At 46.7% G+C, this 23,203-nt stretch overlaps 1 protein-coding gene across 1 annotated transcript in view; it reads right to left on the bottom strand.

Annotated features, from left to right (window-relative positions):
- The window catches only part of MRPL45 (mitochondrial ribosomal protein L45), a 28,820-nt gene extending 15,875 nt beyond the window's left edge, over positions 1-12,945 (bottom strand). Inside the window, 4 exon segments of the mRNA XM_017878982.1 lie at positions 5,332-5,430; positions 10,518-10,635; positions 11,349-11,526; positions 12,724-12,945. Coding sequence (XP_017734471.1) covers positions 5,332-5,430; positions 10,518-10,635; positions 11,349-11,526; positions 12,724-12,858 — 530 coding nt within the window. The 5' untranslated portion in view covers positions 12,859-12,945.
- Between the last annotated feature and the right edge of the window lie 10,258 nt (positions 12,946-23,203).

The raw sequence follows: 23,203 nt of genomic DNA, 5'->3' as shown, positions 1-23,203 counted from the left end.
TACCAACACTGGGAGGACAAGGTGAGAGGACTGCTTGAGGCCAGAGTTCGAGACCAGCCTAGGCAACATAGCAAGACTCTGTCTCTACAAAAAATTTAAAATTAGCCAGGTATGGGCCAGGCGCGGTGGCTCAAGCCTGTAATCCCAGCACTTTGGGAGGCCGAGACGGGCAGATCACGAGGTCAGGAGATCAAGACCATCCTGGCTAACACAGTGAAACCCCATCTCTACTAAAAAACACAAAAAACTAGCGAGGCGACGTGGCGGGCGCCTGTAGTCCCAGCTACTTGGGAGGCTGAGGCAGGAGAATGGCATGAACCCGGGAGGCGGAGCTTGCAGTGAGCTGAGATCCGGCCACTGCACTCCAGCCTGGGTGACAGCGAGACTCCGTCTCAAAAAAAAAAAAAAAAAAAATTAGCCAGGTATGGTGGCATGTACTAAGTCTCAGCTACTTGGGAGGCTGAAGTGGGAGAATCACTTGAGCCTGGGAGGTCAAGGCAGCAGTGAGGTGTGATTGCGCCACTGTACTCTAGCCTGAGTGAAAGAGCAAGATCCTATCTCAAAAACCAAAAACAAGCTCAAGCCTGTAATCCCAGCACTTTGGGAGGCCGAGACGGGCGGATCACGAGGTCAGGAGATTGAGACCATCCTGGCTAACACAGTGAAACCCCATCTCTACTAAAAAATACAAAAGCTAGCCGGGCAAGGTGGCTGGTGCCTGTAGTCCCAGCTACTCGGGAGGCTGAGGCAGGAGAATGGTGTAAACCCGGGAAGCGGAGCTTGCAGTGAGCTGAGATCCGGCCACTGCACTCCAGCCCGGGCGACAGAGCGAGACTCCGTCTCAAAAAAAAAAAAGAAAACCAAAAACAAGGCCAGGCACAATGGCTCACGCCTGTAATCCCAGCACTTTGGGAGGCTGAGGCAGGTGGATCACCCGAGGTCAGGAGTTCGAGACCAGCCTGACCAATACGGTGAAATGCTATCTCTACTAAAATTACAAAACTCAGCTGGGCATCATGGCATGCACCTGTAGTCTCAGCTACTCCAGGGGCTGAGACAGGATAATTCCTTGAACCCGGGAGGCAGAGGTTGCAGTGAGCAGAGATCGCACTACTACACTCCAGCCAGGGCAACAGAGCAAGACTCCATCTCAAAACAAAACAAAATGACAAGAACTAACTAAAACCCAAAAGAAACAAATAAGACAAGAGAAAATGGACCTATTGAAGACATAGATTTTGAAGTCATCAGACACAGATTTTAAAATAACTGTGATTAGTATGCTCAAGAAATTAGATGACAGAATAGACAATTTTACCAGAGAACTGGACACACACACACACACACACACACACATATCAATGAACATTCTAAAAGTGAAAAACAGAAAATAAATATAAAATTAAAAGCTCGATAGGTAGGTTAACAGCAGATTAGCTACAACTGAAAAGAAGACAGGAAGATAGATCAGAGAATATCCAGACTAAAGCTGGAGGGGAAAAAAAAGGTTGGAAAAATATAGAAAAGAGCTGAAGACACATTTGGCACATAGTGAAAGATCTAACATATGTGTATTCAGAACTACACAAGGAGACGAGAAAGTGGAGCAGAAGCAACATCTGAAGAGATGAGTTCTGACTGAGAATTTTCCAACACTGACAAAAAAAGCACCCAAAGATTTAAGAAGCAATATGAACCCAGAGCAGGATAAAAGACACACACATGGCCCGGTGTGGTGGCACATGCCTATAATCCCAGCATTTTGGGAGTCTGAGGGGAAGGATCGCTTGAAGCCAGGGATTCAAGACCAGCCTGGGCAACAAGGCCAGACCCTGTCTTTACAAAAAAACTAAAAAATAAATAAATAAAATACATAAAAATTTAAGAAGACATAGATAAATCATAGTAAACTGCTGAATACTAAAGAGAGAGAAAAAATCATTTTTTGTTTTTTTTTTTTTTGAGATGGAGTTTTGCTCTGTCGCTGAGGCTGGAGTAGAGTGGCACGATCTCAGCTCACTGCAACCTCGGACTCCCAGATTCAAGTGATTCTCCTGCCTCAGACCCTCCGGAGTAGCTAGGATTACAGGCATGCACCACCACACCTGACTAATTATTGGATTCTTTTTTTTTTTTGAGATGGAGTCTTGCTCTGTCACCCAGGCTGGCGTGCAATGGTGCGATCTTGGCTCACTGCAACCTCGGCCTCCCGGGTTCAAGCAATTCTCCTGCGTCACCCTCCCAAGTAGCTGAGATTACACGCATGTGCCACCACATCTGGCTAATTTTTTTATTATTATTATTAGTAGAGACGGGGTTTCACCATATTGGCCAGGCTGGTTTTGAACTCCTGACCTTGTGATCTGCCAGCCTCGGCCTCCCAAAGCACTGGGATTACAGGCGAAAGCCACCATGCCCAGCCCGAGAGAAAATCTTCAAAGCACACAAAGTCACCTGGGCACAGTGGCTCACACCTGTAATCCCAGCATTTTGGGAGGCCAAGGTGGGCGGATCACAAAGTCAGGAGTTCAAGACCAGCCTGGCCAATATGGTGAAACCCTGTCTCTACCAAAAATACACAAATTAGCTGGGCGTGGTGGTGGGCACCTGTAGTTCCAGCTACTCTAGAGGATGAGACAAAAGAATCATTTCAAACCGGGAGGCGGAGGTTGCAGTGAGTAAAAATTGTGCTACTGCACTCCAGCCTGGGCGACAGAGCAAGACTCTGTCTCGAAAGAAAAGATAAATAAAAGAGCACAAAGTAAAATAAACTTTAACAAAATTTTTTTAAAAAGTTAATTTCTCAATAGAAACAACAGTAATGCTGAAGAGGGTGGATCACCTGAGGTCAGGAGTTCGAGATCAGCCTGGCCAACATGACAAAACCCCATCTCTACTAAAACTACAAAAATTGGCCAGGCGCAGTGGCTCACGCCTGTAATCCCAGCACTTTGGGAGGCCAAGACAGGCAGATCACAAGGTCAGGAGATCGAGACCATCTTGGCTTACACAATGAAACTACATCTCTACTAAAAATACAAAAAATTAGCCGGGCATGGTGGCGGGCGCCTATAGTCCCAGCTACTCAGGAGGCTGAGGCAGGAGAATGGTGTGAACCCGGGAGGCGGAACCTGCAGTGAGCCGAGATCAGGAGACTGCACTCCAACCTGGGAGACACAGCGAGACTCTGTCTCAAAAAAAAAAAAAAATTAGGCCGAGCGCGGTGGCTCATGCCTGTAATCCCAGCACTTTGGGAGGCCAAGGTGGGTGGATTACTTGAGGTCAGGAGTTCAAGACCAGCCTGGCCAACATGGTGAAACCCATCTCTATTAAAAATGCAGAAAATAGTCAGGTGTGGTGGTGCGTACCTGTAATCCCAGTTACTTGGGAGGGTAAGCAGGATAACTGCTTGAATCTGGGAGGTAGAGGTTGCAGTGAGCCAAGATCACGTCACTGCACTCCAGCTTGAGCAACAGAACAAGAGTCTATCTCAAAAAAAAATAACAACAATGTTTTGAGAAATAAAACAAGGCTAGGCATAGTGACTCACATCTGTAATTACAACACTTTGGGAGGCTGAGGCAGGCAGATAACCTGAAGTCAGGAGTTTCAGACCACCTGGCCAACATGGTAAAACCCCATCTATACTAAAAATACAAAAATTAGCTGGGTGTGGTGGCGTGCACCTGAAATCCCAGTTACTTGGGAGGCTAAGGCAGGAGAATCGCTTGAACCCAGGAGGCAGAGGCTGCAGTGAGCCAAGATTGCACCATTACACTCCAGCCTGGGTGACAGAGCCAGACTCCATCTCAAAAAGGAAAAAAAAAAAAAAAATGACCAGCCTCCGTAGTCTGGGCAACGTGGTGAAATCCCATCTCTACAAAAAATATGAAAACTGGCAGGGTGTGGTGGTACACCCCTAGAGTTGCAGCTACTCAGGGAGCTAAGGTGGGAGGATCACTTGAGCCCTGGAGTTGAGGCTGCAATAAGCGTGATTGTACCACTGCACTCCAGCTTGAGCAACAGAATGAGGCAGTCTCAAAACAAGAAACAAAAACAAGAACAGCCTGGGCAACATCGTGAGATCCCATCTCTATTCAAAATAAATAAATTTTTTAAAAGAAATAAAAGTAAAATTAAATAATTAATGGATTTTAGACTACAGGTTTTGGGTCCCACCTGAAGCCCAGCCACAGCAGCCACAGATCAAAGAATGCCAGCAGCAGTCCATGGCTAGTACTTAAGATATTCCAGCCTCCTAATATTGATTCTTCATATTCCTAGCAGCCCTAACTTGAATGAATCAAGAAAAAGCTGGGTGGCCAGGCATGGTGGATCATGCCTATAATCTCATCACTGTGGGAGGCCAAGGGAGGAGGATTGCTTGAGCCCAGGAATTTGAGACTCATCTAGGGAACACAGCAAAACCTTGTCTCTACAAAAAAAAATTTATTTTAATTAGCCGGGTGTGGTGGCAGACGCCGATGGTCCCAGCTCTACTTGGGGAACTAAGTAGAGTCCCTGAGAGAACCACTTGAGTCCAGGAGGTCAAGGCTGCAGTAAGCCATGATCATGCCACTGCATTCCAGACTGCACAACAGTGAGACTCCATCTCATTAAAAAAAAAAAAAAGGTGGGGGGGCTGGGCATAGTGGCTCACGCCTGTAATCCTAACACTTTGGGAGACTGAGGCGGGAGGATTGCCTGAGGTCAGGAGTTCGGGACCAGTCTGGCCAACATGGTGAAATCCCGTCTCTACTAAAATACAAAAAATTAGCTGGACATGGTAGCGTGTGCCTCCAATCCCAGCTATTTGGAAGGCTGAGGCAGGGGAATTGCTTGAACCAGGGAGGTGGAGGTTGAGCTGAGATTGTGCCATTGCACTCCAGCCTGGGTGAGACAGCAAGACTCCATCTCAAAACAAAAAATTAAAAAATAAAAGTGGAGGGAGAGCTGGAAATTTTCACAAGAAATATATTCAAAATAACCAAGGAAAGGGAAATGAAGATACATAAGACAAACACACAAAAAAGATCAGGATGAATTCAGGGATCAGATGGGGTGAAAAAGGCAGCTATTCTAGCACAAGGTTCCAACACATGCAGGTGGAACTGAGACAGACCAAATGGTAGAAATTCCCAGAAGCAGAGAAAGGAGTGAAAGACAGCTTCAGTCACTAATTACTTCCAATACAGGAAGTTCTCTCACTCTAGATATCTTACCTGAAGGCAGAAAACAAATTTGTGCAAAACAAAAACAAACAAAAAACTGTGCCTAAAATAATAGCTAACTGCTGAGAACAGAATGGGTAAAGATAGGAAGTTCACTTACTTGTTGAGACAAAGGTGAGCTTCAATAAAGATATCCTTAGCTTTTTCAGGGAAGTCCTTTATTTTAAAATTGGCATCATAGTCTTTTATCCTCCGGATTCTATAAAATTAAATCTGAGTATTACTTCTAAAGGTCTTCTCACAATTCCATAATTCACAGCTTACACTGAGCTCCATTCATGTCCATCTACTTACTCAATAATTGATTTTTTTTTTTTTTGAGACGGAGTCTCACTCTGTCACCCAGGCTGGAGTGCAGTGGCTCACGCCTGTAATCCCAGCACTTTGGGAGGCCGAAGCAGGTAGATCACTTGAGGTCAGGAGTTTGAGACCAGCCTAATCAACATGGTGAAACACCATCTCTACTAAAAAAATAAAAATATGCTGGGCGTGATGGTGCACACCTGTAATCCCAGCTACTCGGGAGGCTGAGGCACAAGAATCGCTTCAACCCGGGAGGCAGAGGTTGCAGTGAGCAGAGATCACACCACTGCATTCCAGCCTGGGTCACAGAGAGAGACTGCATCTCAAAAAGAAAAAAAAAAAGTAACTGGGCATGGTGGTGCTGTCTGTAATCCCAGCTACTTAGGAGACTGAGGCAGGAGAATCACTTGAACTTAGAAGGCAGAGATTGTAGTGATTGCGCCACTGCACTCTGGACTGGGCAACAGAGCGAGACTCCATCTAAAAAAAAAAGGGTCAGAATAACACTGGGCTTCGTTTTTTTGAGACGGAGTCTCGCTCTGTCGCCCTGACTGGAGTGCGGGGGCACGATCTCGGCTCACTGCAAGCTCTGCCTCCCGGGTTCACGCCATTCTCCTGCCTCAGTCTCCTCAGTAGCTGGGACTACAGGCGCCCACCATCACGCCCAACTAATTTTCTTTGTATTTTTAGTGGAAACGGGGTTTTACTGTATTAGCCAGGATGGTCTCGATCTCCTGACCTCGTGATCCACCCACCTTGGCCTCCCAAAGTGCTGGGATTACAGGTGTGAGCCACCGTGCCTGGCCTTTTTATTTTTTTTTTTGAGATGGAGTGTCCGTTGCACAGGCTAGAGTACAGTGGCACAATCTCGGCTCACTGCAACCTCTACCTCCTGGGTTCAAGTGATTCTCCTGCCTCAGACTCCCAAGTAGCTCGGACGACAAGCACACACTACCCCACCCAGCTAATTTTTGTATTTTTAGTAGACATGAGGTTTCACCATGCTGGCCAGGCTGGTCTCAAACTCCTGACCTCGTGATCTGCCCGCTTCAGCCTCCCAAAGTGCTAGGATTACAGGCCTGAGCCATGGCACCCGGCAACACTGGGCTTCCTAACAGCAACATTAGGAGTTACAAAGACAGGCCGGGTGCGGTGGCTGACGCCTGTAATCCCAGCACTTTGGGAAGCCGAGGCAGGCAGATCATGAGGTCAGGAGATCGAGACCATCCTGGCCAACATGGTGAAACCCCATCTCCACTAAAAATACAAAAAATTAGCCAGGCATGATGACACATGCCTATAGTTCCAGCTACTCGGGAGACTGAGGCAGGAGAATCACTTGAACCCAGGAGGCAGAGGTTGCAGTGAGCTGAGATCCTGCCACCACACTCCAGCCTGGGTGACAGAGCAAGACTCTGTCTCAAAAAAAAAGAAGTTACGGCTAGGTGGCTCATGCCTGCTGTAATCCCAGCACTTTGGGAGGCTGAGGTGGGCGGCTCATAAGGTCAGGAGTTCGAGACCAGCCTGGCCAATATGATGAAACCCTATCTCTACTAAAAATACAAAAATTAGCCGGACATAATGATGGGCGCCTGTAGTCCCAGCTACTCAGGAGGCTAAGGCAGAAGAATCGCTTGAATCCGAGGCAGAGGTTGCACTGGGCAACAGTGTAAGCCTCCATCTCAAAAAAAATAAAAATAAAAATAAGTTACAAAGACAAGAGAGCAGTGCTTTTATTATTAATTAATTAATTCATTCATTCATTCACTGAGACAGGGTCTCACTCTGTCACCCAGGCTAGAGTACAGTGATGCCATCAGGGCTGTCTGCAGCCTTGACCTCTGGGGCTCAAGTAATCCTCCCACTTCAGCCTCCCAAGTAACTGGAACTACAAGTGTGCACTGCTTGGCTAATTTTCACTTTTTTTTAGTTTTTGTAGAGACAAGGTCTCACTGTGTTGCCCAGCTGGTATTCAACTCCTGTTCAAGTGATCCTCCTACCTCAGCCTCCCAAAGTATTGAGATTACAGGCATGACCCACCACGCCCAGACTTTGAGCAGTACTTTTAATTGAGGAAAAAATGATTTCTATCGCAGAAGTCAATACCTGGGCAAATTATATATGAAGTGTGAAAATAAAAGAAAGACTTCTTTTTAGACTTGCAAGATCTCATTTATCCACCATGCAGCCTTTCTCAGGAAGCTGCTAGAAAATGTGCTCCATCAAAGTAATGAAATAAATTATGAAAACATAAAGACATAAGACCCAAGCAACAGGGACTACAACATAAGAGGGAGGCAAGAGGAATATTAGATCCTAAGATGTACAGTTGGCCTTAAGAGCAACTAGTCCAGATTGAAACAGGTAAGAAGACTCCAGGAAGGATTTCTTGAAAAAGATGAAATTAATAAAATATTTAATGTTGCAGGGCGTGGTGGCTCACACCTGTAATCCCAGTACTTTGGGAGGCTGAGGCGTGTAGATAACGAGGTCAGGAGTTTGAGACCAGCCTGGCCGATATGGTGAAACCCCGTCTATACTAAAAATACAAAAAACTTAGCCGGCATGGTGGCGAACGCCTGTAGTCCCACCTACTGGGGAGGCTAAGGCAGAAGAATTGCTTGAACCTGGGAGGCAGAGGTTGCAGTGAGCCAAGATCATGCCACTGCACCCCAGCCTGGGCGACAGAGTGAAACTCCCTCTCAAAAAAAAAATTTAATGTTTTGAATGCACAGAGAGGAAATTACATAACCCATAGTTCCATAAGCAAATGAGCAAATTAAGACACTTCACTTCAGAAAAAAAAAAATATTATGCAGGAAAGAAAAAGTATTCATAATGTACTCTATAACTCAGCCGTCAACAGCATTTTCCAAGTTATAACAATGTAAATAGAGAATCTGATTAAATTAAAGTGTTAATTTAAGTATGTTAAAGGAATTTATCCCAGGAATGTGAAGTTGGTTTAATATTTGAAAATCAATTAATAAGACCAGGCATGGTACCTCATGCCTGTAATGCCAGCACTTTGGGAGGTCAGGAAGGGTGGATCACCTAAGGTCAAGAGTCCTGGCTGGCTAACATGGTGAAACCCTGTCTCTATTAAAAATGCAAAAATTGGCTGGGCGTGGTGGCTCACGCCTGTAATCCCAGCACTTTGGGAGGCCGAGGTGGGCAGATCATAAGGTCAGGAGATCAAGACCATCCTGGCTAACAGAGTGAAACCCCATCTCTACTAAAAATACAAAAAAGCCGGGCGTGGTGGCAGGGGCCTGTAGTCCCAGCTACTCGGGAGGCTGAGGCAGGAGAATGGCGTGAACCCGGGAGGCGGAGCTTGCAGTGAGCCAAGATTGCGCCACTGCACTCCAGCCTGGGCGACACAGTGAGGCTCCGTCTCAAAAAATAAAATGAAAATAAAATAAAAAATAAAAATGCAAAAATTAGTGGGGTCTGGTGGTGCGCACCTGTAGTCTCAGCTACTCGGGAGGCTGAGACAGGAGAATCACTTGAACTTGGGAGGCGGAGGCTGCAGTGGCCACGATGGAGCCACTACACTCCAGCCTGGGCAAAAGAACAAGACTCCATTTCAAAAAAAAAAAAAGAAAATCAATTAATATGTCATATCAACAAAATAAAGAACAAATATCACATGATCATCTCAATAGACACAAAAAAGCATTTGACAAAATCTGACACCTCTTTATACTCTTTAACCTCAAAGCCTTGCTTGTACTGTTCTGTTTCCCTAGAATGCTGTTCCTCACCACACTTCTCCATCTGGCTAACTCTAAAAAAATCCCAACCTTTTTTTTTTTTTTTTTTTTTGAGTTCCTAAGGTGGTTCATAAGGTCAGGAATTTGAGACCAGCCTGGCCAATATGGTGAAACCCTGTCTCTACTAAAAATACAAAATTAGCCGGGCATGGTGGTACATGCCTGAAATCCCAGCTACTCAGGAGGCTGAGGAAGGAGAATCGCTTGAACCCAGGAGGCAGAGGTTGCGGTGAGCCAAGATGGCGCCATTGCACTCCAGTCTGGGCAACAAGAGCAAAACTCTATCTCAAAAACAAACAAACAAACAAACAAAATCAAATATATGATTAAAAAAGGATTCAACACACTCCAAAGTCAACTCCCTAACTGATGTGACAAAAATTACCAATAAACTCAAGGATGCTAAGAATCAGAAGGCCCGCCGGGCGCAGTGGCTAACGCTTGCAATCCCAGCACTTTGGCGAGGCGAGGGGGCGGATCACGAGTCAGGAGAGTCGAGACCATCCTGGCTAACACAGTGAAACCCCCGTCTCTATTAAAAATACAAAAAAGGCCAGGCACGGTGCTCAAGGCCTGTAATCCAGCACTTATGGGAAGCTTGGGACGGTGCGGATCACGACGGTCAGGAGTTCCGAAGACCATACCTGACGAACACGGTGGAAACCCATCTCTACTAAAAATGACAAAAACCTAGTCCGGGCGAGTGGCGGCGCGCCTGTAGTCCCAGTACTCGGGAGGCTGAGGCAGGAGAATGGTGCTAAAACCTGGGAAGGCGGAGCTTGCAGTGAGCTGAGATCCGGCCACTGCACTCAGGCCCTGGGCGACAGGAGCAAGACTCCGTCTCAAAAAACAAAACAAGAACAAAAAATTAGCCGGGCGTGGTGGCAGGCACCTGTAGTCCCAGCTACATGGGAGGCTAAGGCAGGAGAAGGGTGTGAACCTGGGAGACGGAGCTTGCAGTGAGCTGAGATCGCGCCACTGCACTCCAGCCAGGGCGACAGAGCAAGACTCTGTCTCAAAAAAAAAAAAAAGATCAGAAGGCCCACATTATTCTGCATTAAATACAGACTCTACTACAAAGAAGAAAATACCATCATGTTATTAAGAGAGTGATACCCAATCCAATTAACCTAAAAAGATCTCTTTGGGATAAAGTAGCAACAAGAAATTGTTATTCTAATACCAAGTCCCAACTGTGTCAGACACCTACGACATTTGCGATGCCACAGTCTTCTTCATTCGTTCAGTTCTCTGTATCAGTCCCTCCTTTGAAAGAGATGATATGCGTGCATCACCCTCAGGAGGAACATAGGCATCAAATATACCAGCTGTAATAAGGGAAGAAAAAAATTAAGAAAGCGTTGAAAGATTGAGAAAAACTCATAAAATTGAAGTAATGTACAATTGGGAAGGATTGTGGGTATGAAGTAGACTAATGAAACAGACTTCCATGTAGAGAGAACTATGTTACACTAAAAAAAAAAACAGAACAAGCCCGGGCGCGGTGGCTCACGCCTGTAATCCCAGCACTTTGAGAGGCTGAGGTGGGCAAATCACAAGGTCAGGAGTTCAAGACCAGCCTGGCCAAGATGATGAAACCCCTTCTCTACTAAAAATACAAAAACTAGCCAGGTACGGTGGCAGGTGCCTATAATCCCAGCTACTTGGAAGGCTGAGGTAGGAGAATCACCTGAACCTGGGGGGCAGAGGTTGCAGTGAGCCGAGATTGTGCCACTGGGTGACAGAATGAGACTCTGTCTCAAAACAAAACAAAACAAGCCAGAAAGATTTAAGTCTTCTCTCAGAGCCTCAGTTTCTACTTCCACAAAATGGGGAAATTGCACTCTTGCCTTCTACAGACAGTTTGAAAGTAAGTTCATAGAACAACTTCATGATATACAGTATATATAAGGCTAATCATTATTGAGGCTGAACTGACTTCGTGCTTAATTAAATATCATCAATCATAGTCTAAGTCATCCCAAGTTCCAGAAGATCTCTGACAGAAGGATCCCAGGTCAGGGTCCCAGAAATACCTCACCTGTACAGGCCAGATGTATGGAACGGTCTGATTTTTCTGGAGGAATAACCAATCCTGCTTTCCGGGCATGTTCCATAAACTCTTTTTCTGTTTTAAATTTACGTTGACTAACAGGAGGTGTGAAACGTTTTTTAGTTCTTACTGGAACTATAGCTGAGGACTGAGTCACCAGAACTGGCTGGAAGGTAAAGGAAAGGTTAGGAACCTAGAAAAAACATCTACTATGTTTTACAAACTCTAAGCACTATAGAAAGGGCATATCCAAAGAATGCTTCAGGAACAATTATGAAACAATGATCACAGGGAAAAATGCATTAGGACCTTAATACTTATAGGTGTCTCTAAATAGAAGACAGTTGGCAACCTTTATTAACATTACATTTACTAAAGGCTTTCCTTTAGAACTTTCCACAGTACAGGACAATGCTAACTCCTACAGATACTGAGTTGATTAAAGCAAGTTTCAAAGAACTGATGGTGATGGGGAAACACCAGCCCAATACTGAAATGAGCAGAATACTATTCTTTATTACTTTATTTTTATTTTTTGAGACAGATCGCTAGCCTGGAGTGCGGTTGCACGATCACGGCTCATTGCAGCCTTGGCTGTAGTTATCTTCCCACTGCAGCCTCCCAAGTAGCTGGGACTACAGGAGTGCGCCATCGCACTCGACTAATTTAAACATTTTTGTAAAGACGGGGTCTTACTATGTTGCCCAGGCTCATTTCGAACTCCTGGGCTCAAGCCATCCTTCCGCCTCGGACTTCCAAGTGCTGAGGTTACAAGTGTGAACCACCGCGCCTGGCCCTGAATGCTATTCTTAAACCATAAGCAAAGTCCTCTTGTAGGTATCTGCTCCATATTTACTCGAGATATTTTGCTCATTCTATCGGGAGTCTCACTGTAAACTTTATTCTGTCGTTTTAGCACCCAACTGACCAATAAACCCTTGAAAGACCAGGGAACCTTTTCTCTCTGATCATGAGGTTTGCTCAGACGGGTCGGTGACAATATGGGACGCCCTCATTTTCGGCTACTCTTCAACGTAGTTCATTTATAAGAATCGAAGATTACGGAGTCCACCTTCCAACCCATTACTTGTCTCCCTTTTAACATCTCCTCGCCAGACGGACCCAAATCAATCCAGAAAAACTTAATCCCCGTTAATTCACTCGCTCTCACGGCCTTGTCTAGGCTCTCCCCATTCGACCACTGAGCTCAGTAGCTGCGTCCTGTCCACCTCAGCCTCTTCCACGGCCTAGGTATGACTCGTATTGTCCCAGCTCACCAAGGACAATTGCACAGAGAGTATTTCCCTCTACTCTGTCCTCCTCTTCTAGCCCCTAGGGTCCTATCGACCCCGTCCCTACCCACCTGCCGAGACCACCAGCCCAAAACCCTCGATAAACGAGACAACCCTGGAGGTATGGGGGCTGCCATCTTGTTCCCGCAAAGGCCGCCGGGAAGGGAGCTGCGAGTGAAGAGCGTCGGGTAGGAGACAAGCCGCATAGGGTGGAGCTAGCACAGGAGTGGAATTTTCCAGGGAGCGCGCCCTCCGCCGAAATGTGAGCAGCGAGGACGCGCACGTGCTCGCGGGAGTGGGGGAGGGTGGAGAAGGGAGGGTGGAGTACGGCCGCGCGTGCGCAGGGAGACGACGTTGGGCGTAGGGTGGAACGCACGGTTGTCACGCGCCAGCAAGAGAGCGCTTGAACGCGAGCTGCGCCTGCGCGCGAGGCTTTCTGGCGGCCGGGGAATAGGCTGCATGCTTGGCACATTGCTGTTTTTACCATTCTTTAAAAAAGGAAAAGGAGGCCAGGCGCGGTAGCTCACGCCTGTAATCCCAGCACTTTGGGAGGCCGAGGCGGGTGGATCACCTGAAGTCAGGAGTTCCAGACCAGCCTGGCCAACATGGCGAAACCCCGTCTCTACTAAAATTACAAAAATTAGCCAGTTGTGGTGGCACGCGCCTGTAGTCCCAGCTGCTCTTGAGACTGAGGCAGGAGAATCGCTTGAACCCAGGTGGCAGAGGTTGCAGTGAGCCGAGATCGCGCCACTGACTCCAGCCACAGCTAGACTCCGTCTCAAAAAAAAAAAGAAAAGAAAATTAGCCGGGCTTGGTGGCGGGCGGCTGTAGTCCGAACTACTTGGGAGGCTAAGGCGGGAGAATCCCTCGAACACAGGAGGCAGAGGCTGCAGTGATTCGAGATCGCGCCACTGCACTCCAGCCTGGGTGACAGAGAAAAACTTTATCTCAAAAAACAACAACAAAAAAAATGGACTGCTATGTTTACTAAAGCAGAAGACACGTGAATTGAAAAAAACATTTGTGATTTGTCATTTCGGAAAAGAGTCACAGAGCAATTACGTAATTTACTTAAGGTTAGATAGATAATAACTGGCACAACTGAGATTCGAATCTAAGCAGTCTAATTCCAGAACCCATGCAGGTAACTGCTACGTGCTGCTTCATGTTCCGTTGTTAAAAGGATTCGTGATGTTGGGATCATCCTGGTAAATTCAGTAGTGTAAACGTTGCTGAAAGGCAGACACTTTCCACAACTTAACCGTTGGTTATTATTCTGCCAATTAGAGCTTACAGAGCTCTTACCTACAATATTTTGCGATAAGTTGGTAGCTACAGGCTGTACATACAAGAAATTTCAGGCTGAAGTAGAATTGCTACAAAGGTAGAAGCAAAGTGCTGGGGACTATCAGGAACTGAAGATTACTTTTGGGTTTGGAGATCATGTGTTGTTGTTGTTGTTGTTGTTGTTGTTGTTGTTGTTGTTGTTGTTTTGGAGGTGGAGTCTCGCTCTCTCACCCAGGCTGGAGCGCAGTGGCACAATCTCGGCTCACTGCAACCTCCGCCTCCCAGGTTCAAGTGATTCTCCTGCCTCGGCCTCCAGAGTAACTGGGATTACAGGTGCATGCCGCCATGCCCGGCTAATTTTTTCTATTTTGGTAGAGACGAGGTTTCACCCTGTTGTCCAGGCTGGTCTGGAACTCCTGAGTTTAGGCAACCTGCCCACCTCAGCCTCCCAAAGTGCAGGCATTCCAGGCATGTTTTAAAGCTTGACTTCTCAGTTATATTGTACATTCTTCCATGGTAAGAATTTCCCTACAAGTTCTAGCCACAGTATTGAACCTATAGCACAACACATTAATAGTAGCATGAAATTAGGTGCTGTATGTATGTGTTGAAGAGTATGTGGGGCCGTGTGGGGTGGCTCATGCTTGTAATCCCAGCATTTTGAGAGGCGGAGGTGGGTTAGATCCCTTGAGCCCAGGAGTTCGAGACCAGCCTGCCCAACATGGCAAAACCCCATCTCCACAAAAAATAAAAAAATTAGCTGGGCATGGTGGCCCCAGCTACTGGGGAGGCTGAGGTGGGAGGATGGCTTAAGCCCAGGATGCGGAGGTTGCAGTGAACCAAGATCCCACCACTGCACTCCAGCCTGGGCAACAGAGCCATTCAGTGCCTACAGAAGCATAGGGAAACAAGACAAAAATAGAATATATATTATTAAGCATTTAAATAAGCTATATCTGATTATTTAACAGAGTCCTGTCCATCTACTCTAATCCCTAGAAAATAAAACATGAATTTTTTTTTTTTTGAGACACAGTTTTGTTCTTGTTGCCCAGGATGGAGCGCAGTAGCACAATCTAGGCTCACTGCAACCTCCGTCTCTCGGGTTCAAGCGATTCTCCTGCCTCAGCCTCCCAAGTAACTGGGATTACAGACGCCCACCACTATGCCTGGCTAATTTTTTGTATTTTTAATAGAGATGGGGGGTTTTACCGTGTTGGCCAGGATGATCTCAGACTCCTGACCTCAGGTGATCTGCACGCCTCGGCCTCTCAAAGTGCTGGGATTACAGGGGTGAGCCACCGTGCCCGGCCAAAACATGAATTATTTTTACTGGTATTCCCCACCAAAGTGAGGAAACCTTACTCCATGGATGAGAGGTTGTTTTGGGTTTTTTTTTTTTTTTTTTCCTTTTAGATGGAGTTTCACTCTTATCATCCAGGCTGGAGTGCAATAACTCGATCTCAGCTCACTGCGCCCTCTGCCCCCTGGGTTCAAGCGATTCTCCTGCCTCAGTCTCCTTAGTAGCTGGGATTACAGGCAGCTGCCACTATGCCCGGCTAATTTTTGTATTTTTAGTAGAGACAGGGTTTCACCACATCGCCAGGCTGGTCTCGAACTCCTGACCTCAGGTGATCCACCTGCTTCAGCCTCCCAAAGTGCTGGGATTACAGGTGTGAGCCCCCATGCCTGGCCAAGATTATTGATTAATGCAGATCATTAATATAACTTAGATTACTTGCTCCACCATTGAGTTTTATGTTAGCCTCACACAGTAACCAACATATCCCAGATCATCTCTGCCCATCCTCTGATCAGTTTCTCAGTTAATACAAACTTGTTCCATATTAGCCTGGATGAAATAATAATAGGGGAGTCAATATCATTTAATTGCTAAGAGATGAGCTATAAGTGAGTTTTGTTGCTGCTTGATTAGCTCCTGTTTTAGTAAATTCATATCTTCCTACCTCATCAGCTTCATGGAAAATTGGGAGCTGGGGGCTGGGGGGGACAGTGGCTCACGCCTGTAATCCCAACACTTTGGGAGGCCGAGGCAGGCAGATAACCTGAGGTCAGGAGCTCGAGACCAACCTGACCAACATGGAGAAACCCAGTCTCTACTAAAGATACAAAAAATTAGCCGGGCATGGTGGCGGGCGCCTGTAATCCCAGCTCCTCGGGAGGCTGAGGCAGGAGATTTGCTTGAACCCAGGAGGTAGAGGTTGCGGTGAGCCGAGATCATGCCATTGCACTTGCAAGAGCAAAACTCTGTCTAAAAAAAAAGAAAAGGAAAGAAAAGAAAAAGAAAGAAAAGGAAATTGGGAGTTGTCTGCCAGAGAAGTAACACCAAAAGGATATTTCTTTTTTTTTTTTTTTTTTTGAGACGAAGTTTCACTCTGTTGCTCAGGCTGGAGTACAGTGGGATGATCTCAGCTCACTGCAACGTCGGCCTCCCAGGTTCAAGTGATTCTCCTACCTCAGCCTCCCAAGTAGCTGGGATTACAGGTGCCCGCCACCAAGCCTGGTTAATTTTCTCTATTTTTAGTAAAGATGGGGTTTCACCATGTTGGTCAGGCTGGTCTCGAACTCCTGACCTCAAGTGATGCACCTGCCCTGTCTTCCTAAAGTTCTGAGATTACAGGTGTGAGCCACCGTCCCCAACCAAAAAGGGTATTTCTTAATCCTACAATCTTGGTAGNTTTTTTTTTTTTTTTGAGACGAAGTTTCACTCTGTTGCTCAGGCTGGAGTACAGTGGGATGATCTCAGCTCACTGCAACGTCGGCCTCCCAGGTTCAAGTGATTCTCCTACCTCAGCCTCCCAAGTAGCTGGGATTACAGGTGCCCGCCACCAAGCCTGGTTAATTTTCTCTATTTTAGTAAAGATGGGGTTTCACCATGTTGGTCAGGCTGGTCTCGAACTCCTGACCTCAAGTGATGCACCTGCCCTGTCTTCCTAAAGTTCTGAGATTACAGGTGTGAGCCACCGTCCCCAACCAAAAAGGGTATTTCTTAATCCTACAATCTTGGTAGTTCACATTTCAGAAAAAACAAGATGAAAAGATCTTGTCATGATGATGGGAGCAAGAGAAGAGAACTCATTGTCCAAGTAGAGGAAGGAATCGATTGTCAGGGGCTCAGTCTTGCAAAGAACAGTCTTGCACATAGTAGACGCTCAAATATTTATTTATACAATAAGTAGATGCGAAGAATCCCAGTTAAAATACGATGAGGCAGAAGGAAAATTGATTTCCTGTTTTTCCCAGTAAAGCGGGTTACTGGAATCCCTTGTTGTCCTGCTGAAATTTCTAAATGGAGCCCAAAGAGGGCTGGGTGTGGTGGCTCACGCCGCTAATCCCAGCACTTTTGGAGGCTGAGGCAGGCGGATTGCTTGAGGCCAGGAGTTCGAGACCAGCCTAGCCAACATGGTGAAACCCCATCTCTACTAAAATTACAAAAATTAGCCAGGCGTGGTGGCATGAGCTTGTAGTCCCAGCTTCTTGGGAGGCTGAGGCATGAGAATCGTTTGAACCCAGGAGACAGAGGCTGCAGTGAGCCAAGATTGTGCCACTGCATTCCAGCCTGGGTGACAGAGTGAGACTCTGTCTCAAAAAATAAATAAATAAGTAAAATAAATGGAGCCCAAAGAGGATGAGACTCTCCCTATGTGAGCAGTGAAGCACACACTTACATCACTTACATTTTTTCCCCTCTCAGTGGCAGATGACATCAGAGATTGAAACTTATGAAATTTTGCGTAGTAACCTACTTTCTAGGAGAAGCACAGCTGATTTGAACCAGGAAAATTCTTCTGGAGAATTGGGAAGGATCCAATTCTAAACAATATGAGATTGAAGCAAGTACTAGGCTTGCCATGTGTTTACACTGAACTTCCCTTCCCTAAAGTTAGACTATGGAGAGCAAAATAAGTGAATTGTCCAAAATAAGGTGGCGTAGAAGAAACAAGGATCCTGACTTCCTGAGAAATATTCTCAACTGAGCTTTAGTTAGTTAATTAATTAGCTAGAGATGGGGTCTCGCTTTGTCACCCAGGCTGGGGTGTAGTGGTACCATCATAGCTCACTGCCACCTCAAATTCCTGGGCTCAAGGGATCCTCTTGCTTCAGTCTCCCTAGTAGCTGGGACTACAAGAACATGCCACCATATCCAGCTTTTTATTTTTTAATTGTAGAGATAAGGTCTTGCCATTTTGCCCAGGCTGTTCTCAAAGTCCAGGGCTCAAGCAATCCTCCCCACTCAGTATCCCAAGGTGTTGGGATTACAGGCGTGAGTCCCCATGCTCGGCTTCAACTGATCTTTAGCTAGCAATATTAGTAGAGCTTGTTTGTCACTCGAGTTGACTGTATATGGCTTTCACATAGTGAAAGTGGTTAAGAATGCTATAGTGCCTGAGTTTACATTTTAGCTTCACGTTTTTTCCTCACCTATAGAAAGGGGGTTATTGGCTGGGCGCGGTGGCTCATGCCTGTAATCCCAGCACTTTGGGAGGTGGAGGCGGGCAGATCACGAGGTCAATAGGTTGAGACCATCCTGGCCAACATGGTGAAACCCTGTCTCTACTAAAAATACAAAAATTAGCTGGGCGTGGTGGCACATTCCTGTAGTCTCAGCTACTCAGGAGGCTGAGGCAGGAGAATCGCTTGAACCTGGGAGGTGGAGGTTGCAGTGAGCTGAGATCGTACCACTGCACTCCAGCTTGGGCGACAGAGCGAGACTCCATCTCAAAAAAAAAAAGAAAAAAAATACTGGGCATGGTGGCTCACACCTGTAATCCCAACACTTTGGGAGGCCGAAATGGGCAGATCACAAGGTCCAGAGTTTGAGAACAGCCTGGCCAACATGGTGAAACCCCATCTCTACTAAGAATACAAAAATTAGCCAGGTGTGGTGGTGCGTGCTTGTAGTCCCAGCTACTCAGAGACTGATGCAGGAGAATCCCTTGAACCCAGGAGGCAGAGGTTGCAGTGAGCCAAGAGTGCACCGTTGCACTCCAGTCTGGGCGACCGAGCAAGACTCCGTCTCAAAGAAAAAAAAAAAAAGAAAGGAATTAGGTTAAGTAGAATTTAAGTAGAATCATTATTAACTCATAAAATGAATTCATATATGGTCCCACTCTGGTTAGTTATAATTACTGCTTCCAAGTCCCATCATAGCCCTGAAAAGGATATAAGGAGCCTAGCAGAAACCTGGTACGTGTAACTGCTCTTTGTTCTGGACACAGATAACATCCCTGCCGCCAGAGTCCACCCCAGTGCTGTGCGCCTAAAGCAAGAGAGTTCCTGCTGGATGAATGAACAAGAAGTCCACAGGAGGCCCTCAATGTTAACTCTCTTCCCCTAGAGAACAATTCTCGCCTTTGTTGAAGCTAAGACCACTGAAATGCAGGTAGCTTCCAAGCCCAAAAGTCATTCCTTATTCCTGTGCTGCAGGTCTTTCTTCTCTTAGCTGCTGTTCTTTCCCATCTATCCTTCCAGTCATCCCTGCTGCTGGGGACAAAACCTTTTCCTTTACCTCTTTCTGCTTGTCCTAGATTCCTTATTCTAAAGACAGGTTTCAGAAGACGTTGCTTGCTCACCTTGGCTGAGCCAGAAAAGAAGTGCATGCATCCCGTTGCTCAAGCTAGGTCTAGAATTAATCCCTCACCTCTTCTTGCTCCACTTTCACCCCAGATGGCTAAATCAAGCGATAATCCTAAAAGGGAATTTCAGGCTATTTTCAACTCCCCGCATCCCCTATCTCCCACACCATGTTTAGGGAGGAGAGAGCAAAGCCCTTGGATCAGAGTAATCTGTTTCTAACCCACTTCCATTCCTAGGGATTACCTCTCCAAGGGGAGGGAGACAGAAATAAACCTAACAATTTAGTGCTAGAAACTTGGGGAAGAAGCTCCAGGAGTGCCCCTGGAGGGCTGTAGGCGTGGGGTTCCAGTAGCCTGGGAACTTCTTTTCATATGCTGGAGTACATACAGGAGTACCCTGTAAAAGGATCCATAAACTTGAAAAGCAATGCCTAGTGTGTGGCAAGAATAGGCACTCTGTAAATGTGCCTATTGGATGAAAGAATGAAAAATGTATGGATTGTGGGCAGATGAAGGCAGAAACAATTTCCTGGTTATACCTACAACCTTTATGTCCATGTATGCACACGAATTTATGGCTAAAATCAGTCAACCAACAAATAAGGAAGCATGATATAATGAAAAGACCTCTGGATTGGGAGACAGGAGATACGGATTCTAGTACCACCATTGCCGACATTGATTTTCCCTTTGGCCTTTGGCAAATCACTTTGCCCAAAGTCACTTTGTTCTCTGATCACTAATTTTCTCCATTTAAAAAAAAAAAGTCGGCCGGGCGTGGTGGCTCAAGCCTGTAATCCCAGCACTTTGGGAGGCCGAGACGGGTGGATCATGAGGTCAGGAGATCGAGACCATCCTGGCTGACACGGTGAAACCCCGTCTCTACTAAAAAATACAAAAAACTAGCCGGGCGAGGTGGCGGGCGCCTGTAGTCCCAGCTACTCGGGAGGCTGAGGCAGGAGAATGGCGTAAACCCGGGAGGCGGAGCTTGCAGTGAGCTGAGATCCGGCCACTGCACTCCAGCCTGGGTGACAGAGTGAGACACCGTCTCAAAAAAAAAAAAGTTTCAGCGAGGCACGGTGGCTCACGCCTGTAATCCCAGCACTTTGGGAGGCCGAGGCGGGTGGATCACAAGGTCAGGAGTTTGAGACCAGCCTGGCAAAGATGGTGAAACCCCCTCTCAACTAAAAATACAGCTCGGTGTGGTGGTGCGTGCCTGTAATCCCAGCTACTCGGGAGGCTGAGGCAGGAGAATCACTTGAACCCAGGAGGTGGAGGTTGCAGTGAGCCAAGATCGCGCCATTGCACTTCAGCCTGGGTGACAGAGCAAGACTCCATCTCAAAAGAATCTCCCTCTAGAGTCCTAAAGGTCTACAGTCCTGTGTTATGTATATTGAGCCCCTATTGATAATGTACAAAGGCCTAAATTCATTTATATACTAACAATGACTCATTTTGGGAGTCCCTTGTGAACCAAGTGCTTGGCACACATTTTCTCTAGTCTGTATTCCTTCCTCTACCCTGCATGACCCTGCTATACAAAAATCTACCTTCCGGGTGAGCGTGGTGGCTCACGTCTATAATCCCAGCACTTTGGGAGGCTGAGGTAGGTGGATTGCCTGAGCTCAGGAGTTCAAGACCAGCCTGGGCAACATGGTGAAACCCTATCTCTACTAAAATGCAAAAAATTAGCTAGGCATGGCAGCGTGCATCTGTAGTCCCAGCTATTCGGAAGGTTGAGGCAGAATTGCTTGAACCCGGGAGGTGGAGGTTGCAGTGAGCCAAGACCGTGCCACCGCACTCCAGCCTGGGCGACAGAGCAAGACTCCATCTTTTTTTTTTTTTTTTTTTTTGAGGCGGAGTCCCTCGCCTGTCCCCCCAGACTGGAGTGCAGGGCTCAATCTCGGCCACTGCAAGCTCCGCCTCCTGGTTTCACGCCATTCCCTGCCTCAGCCTCCTGAATAGCTGGGACTACAGGCGCCCGCCACCTCGCCCGGCTAGTTTTTTTTTGTATTTTTAGTAGAGACGGGGTTTCACCATGTTAGCCAGGAGGTCTCGATCTCCTGACCCTGATCCGCCGCTCGGCCTCCCAAAGTGCCTGGATTACAGGCTTGAGCCACCGCGCCCTGACCAACTCCATCTTCTTTAAAAAAAAAAAAAATTCTATCTTCCAGCTGACCATTCTTTTGGGATGCTTTGCAGTGGCTGGGTGAAAGCTTCCTTCTCAGCTCTTTGGGATTGGAACCAGGGAAGCTGTGCGAATGCAGGAAACTTCCACTAGAGGGTACCAAGGCTGCACTGGATCTCAGATTGCAGGGAGGCCTGCACAAACCCAACAATTCCAGGATGTTTAAATACCTATGTTGAGAGATTCAGAGATCTCTATTAATTCCTCATTACTAGTGGGAGGCAGGTGAGATATAAAAAACTACATATTGGGTACAATGTACACTACTTGAGTGACTGGTGCACTAAAATCGCAGACTTTACCACTATACAAATCATCCATGTACCCAAAACCACTTGTACCCCAAAAGTTATTGAAATAAAAAAGTTAACTTAAAAAAATTGCTCAGCCGGGTGCAGTGGCTCATGCCTGTAATCCCAGCACTTTGGGAGACCGAGGCAAGCGGATCATAAACTCAAGAGATCCAGACCATCCTGGCTAACATGGTGAAACCCCGTCTCTACTAAAAATACAAAAATCAAAAATTAGCCGGGCATAGTGGTGGGTGCCTGTAGTCCCAGCTACCAGGGAGACTGAGGCGAGAGAATGGCGTGAACCCGGGAGGCGGAGCTTGCAGCGAGCCGAGATTGTGCCTCTCCAGCCTGGGCGACAATGAGACTCCATCGGGTTCGTTGGCTTACGCCTGTAATCCCAATACTTTGAGAGGCCAAGACAGGTGGATCACAAGGTCAGGAGTTCGAGACCAGCTGGCTAACACGGTGAAACCTCGTCTCTACTAAAAATACAAAAAATTAGTGGGGCGTGGTGGCGGGCGCCTGTTGTCCCGGTTACTCAGGAGGCCGAGGCAGGAGAATGGCATGAACCCAGGTGGCGGAGCTTGCAGTGAGCCGAGATCGTGCCACTGCACTTCAGCCTGGGCAACAGAGCGAGACTCCGTCTCAAAAAAAAAAAAGAAAAGAAAAGAAATTGCTCATTACCTGGTCTGTCCCTTGAAAGGCTTTTAACAAGTCTCTACTACTTAGACATCATTTTGCTTTCTTCATTTTTATTACTTCAAATCAAAGAAAGCTTGGCATAATGAAATTCGTGGGGGCTCTGGCAACTGATGTCTTGCTCCACTATTTCCAAACTTTATTAGCCAATTACTTAAGTCCTCTGCATTTCAGTGCAAACCCATCTGTGGAATGGAGATAATTTCACAGATGGGTACACTGAAATGCAGACAACTTACCTCATACAGCAGTTGTGAACATAAGTGAAATCATATATGGAAACATGTAACCTGGTAGATTGTAGGTACCTAAAACAGTTTTGTTTTTTTTTTTTTCTTTTTTTTTTGAGATGGAGTCTTGCTCTGTCGCCCAGGCTGGAGTGCAGTGGCACAATCTCGGCTCACTGCAAGCTCCACCTCCCGGGTTCACGCCATTCTCCTGCCTCAGCTTCCCGAGTAGCTGGGACTACAGGCGCCCGCCACCATGC

The sequence above is a fragment of the Rhinopithecus bieti genome, unplaced genomic scaffold, assembly GCF_001698545.2.
Source record: "Rhinopithecus bieti isolate Rb0 unplaced genomic scaffold, ASM169854v2 scaffold_10685, whole genome shotgun sequence".
In the NCBI taxonomy this organism is placed as follows: Eukaryota; Metazoa; Chordata; class Mammalia; order Primates; family Cercopithecidae; genus Rhinopithecus; species Rhinopithecus bieti.
Note: the sequence above shows the minus strand (reverse complement) of the source record. Positions and strands in the feature narration are given on the sequence as shown.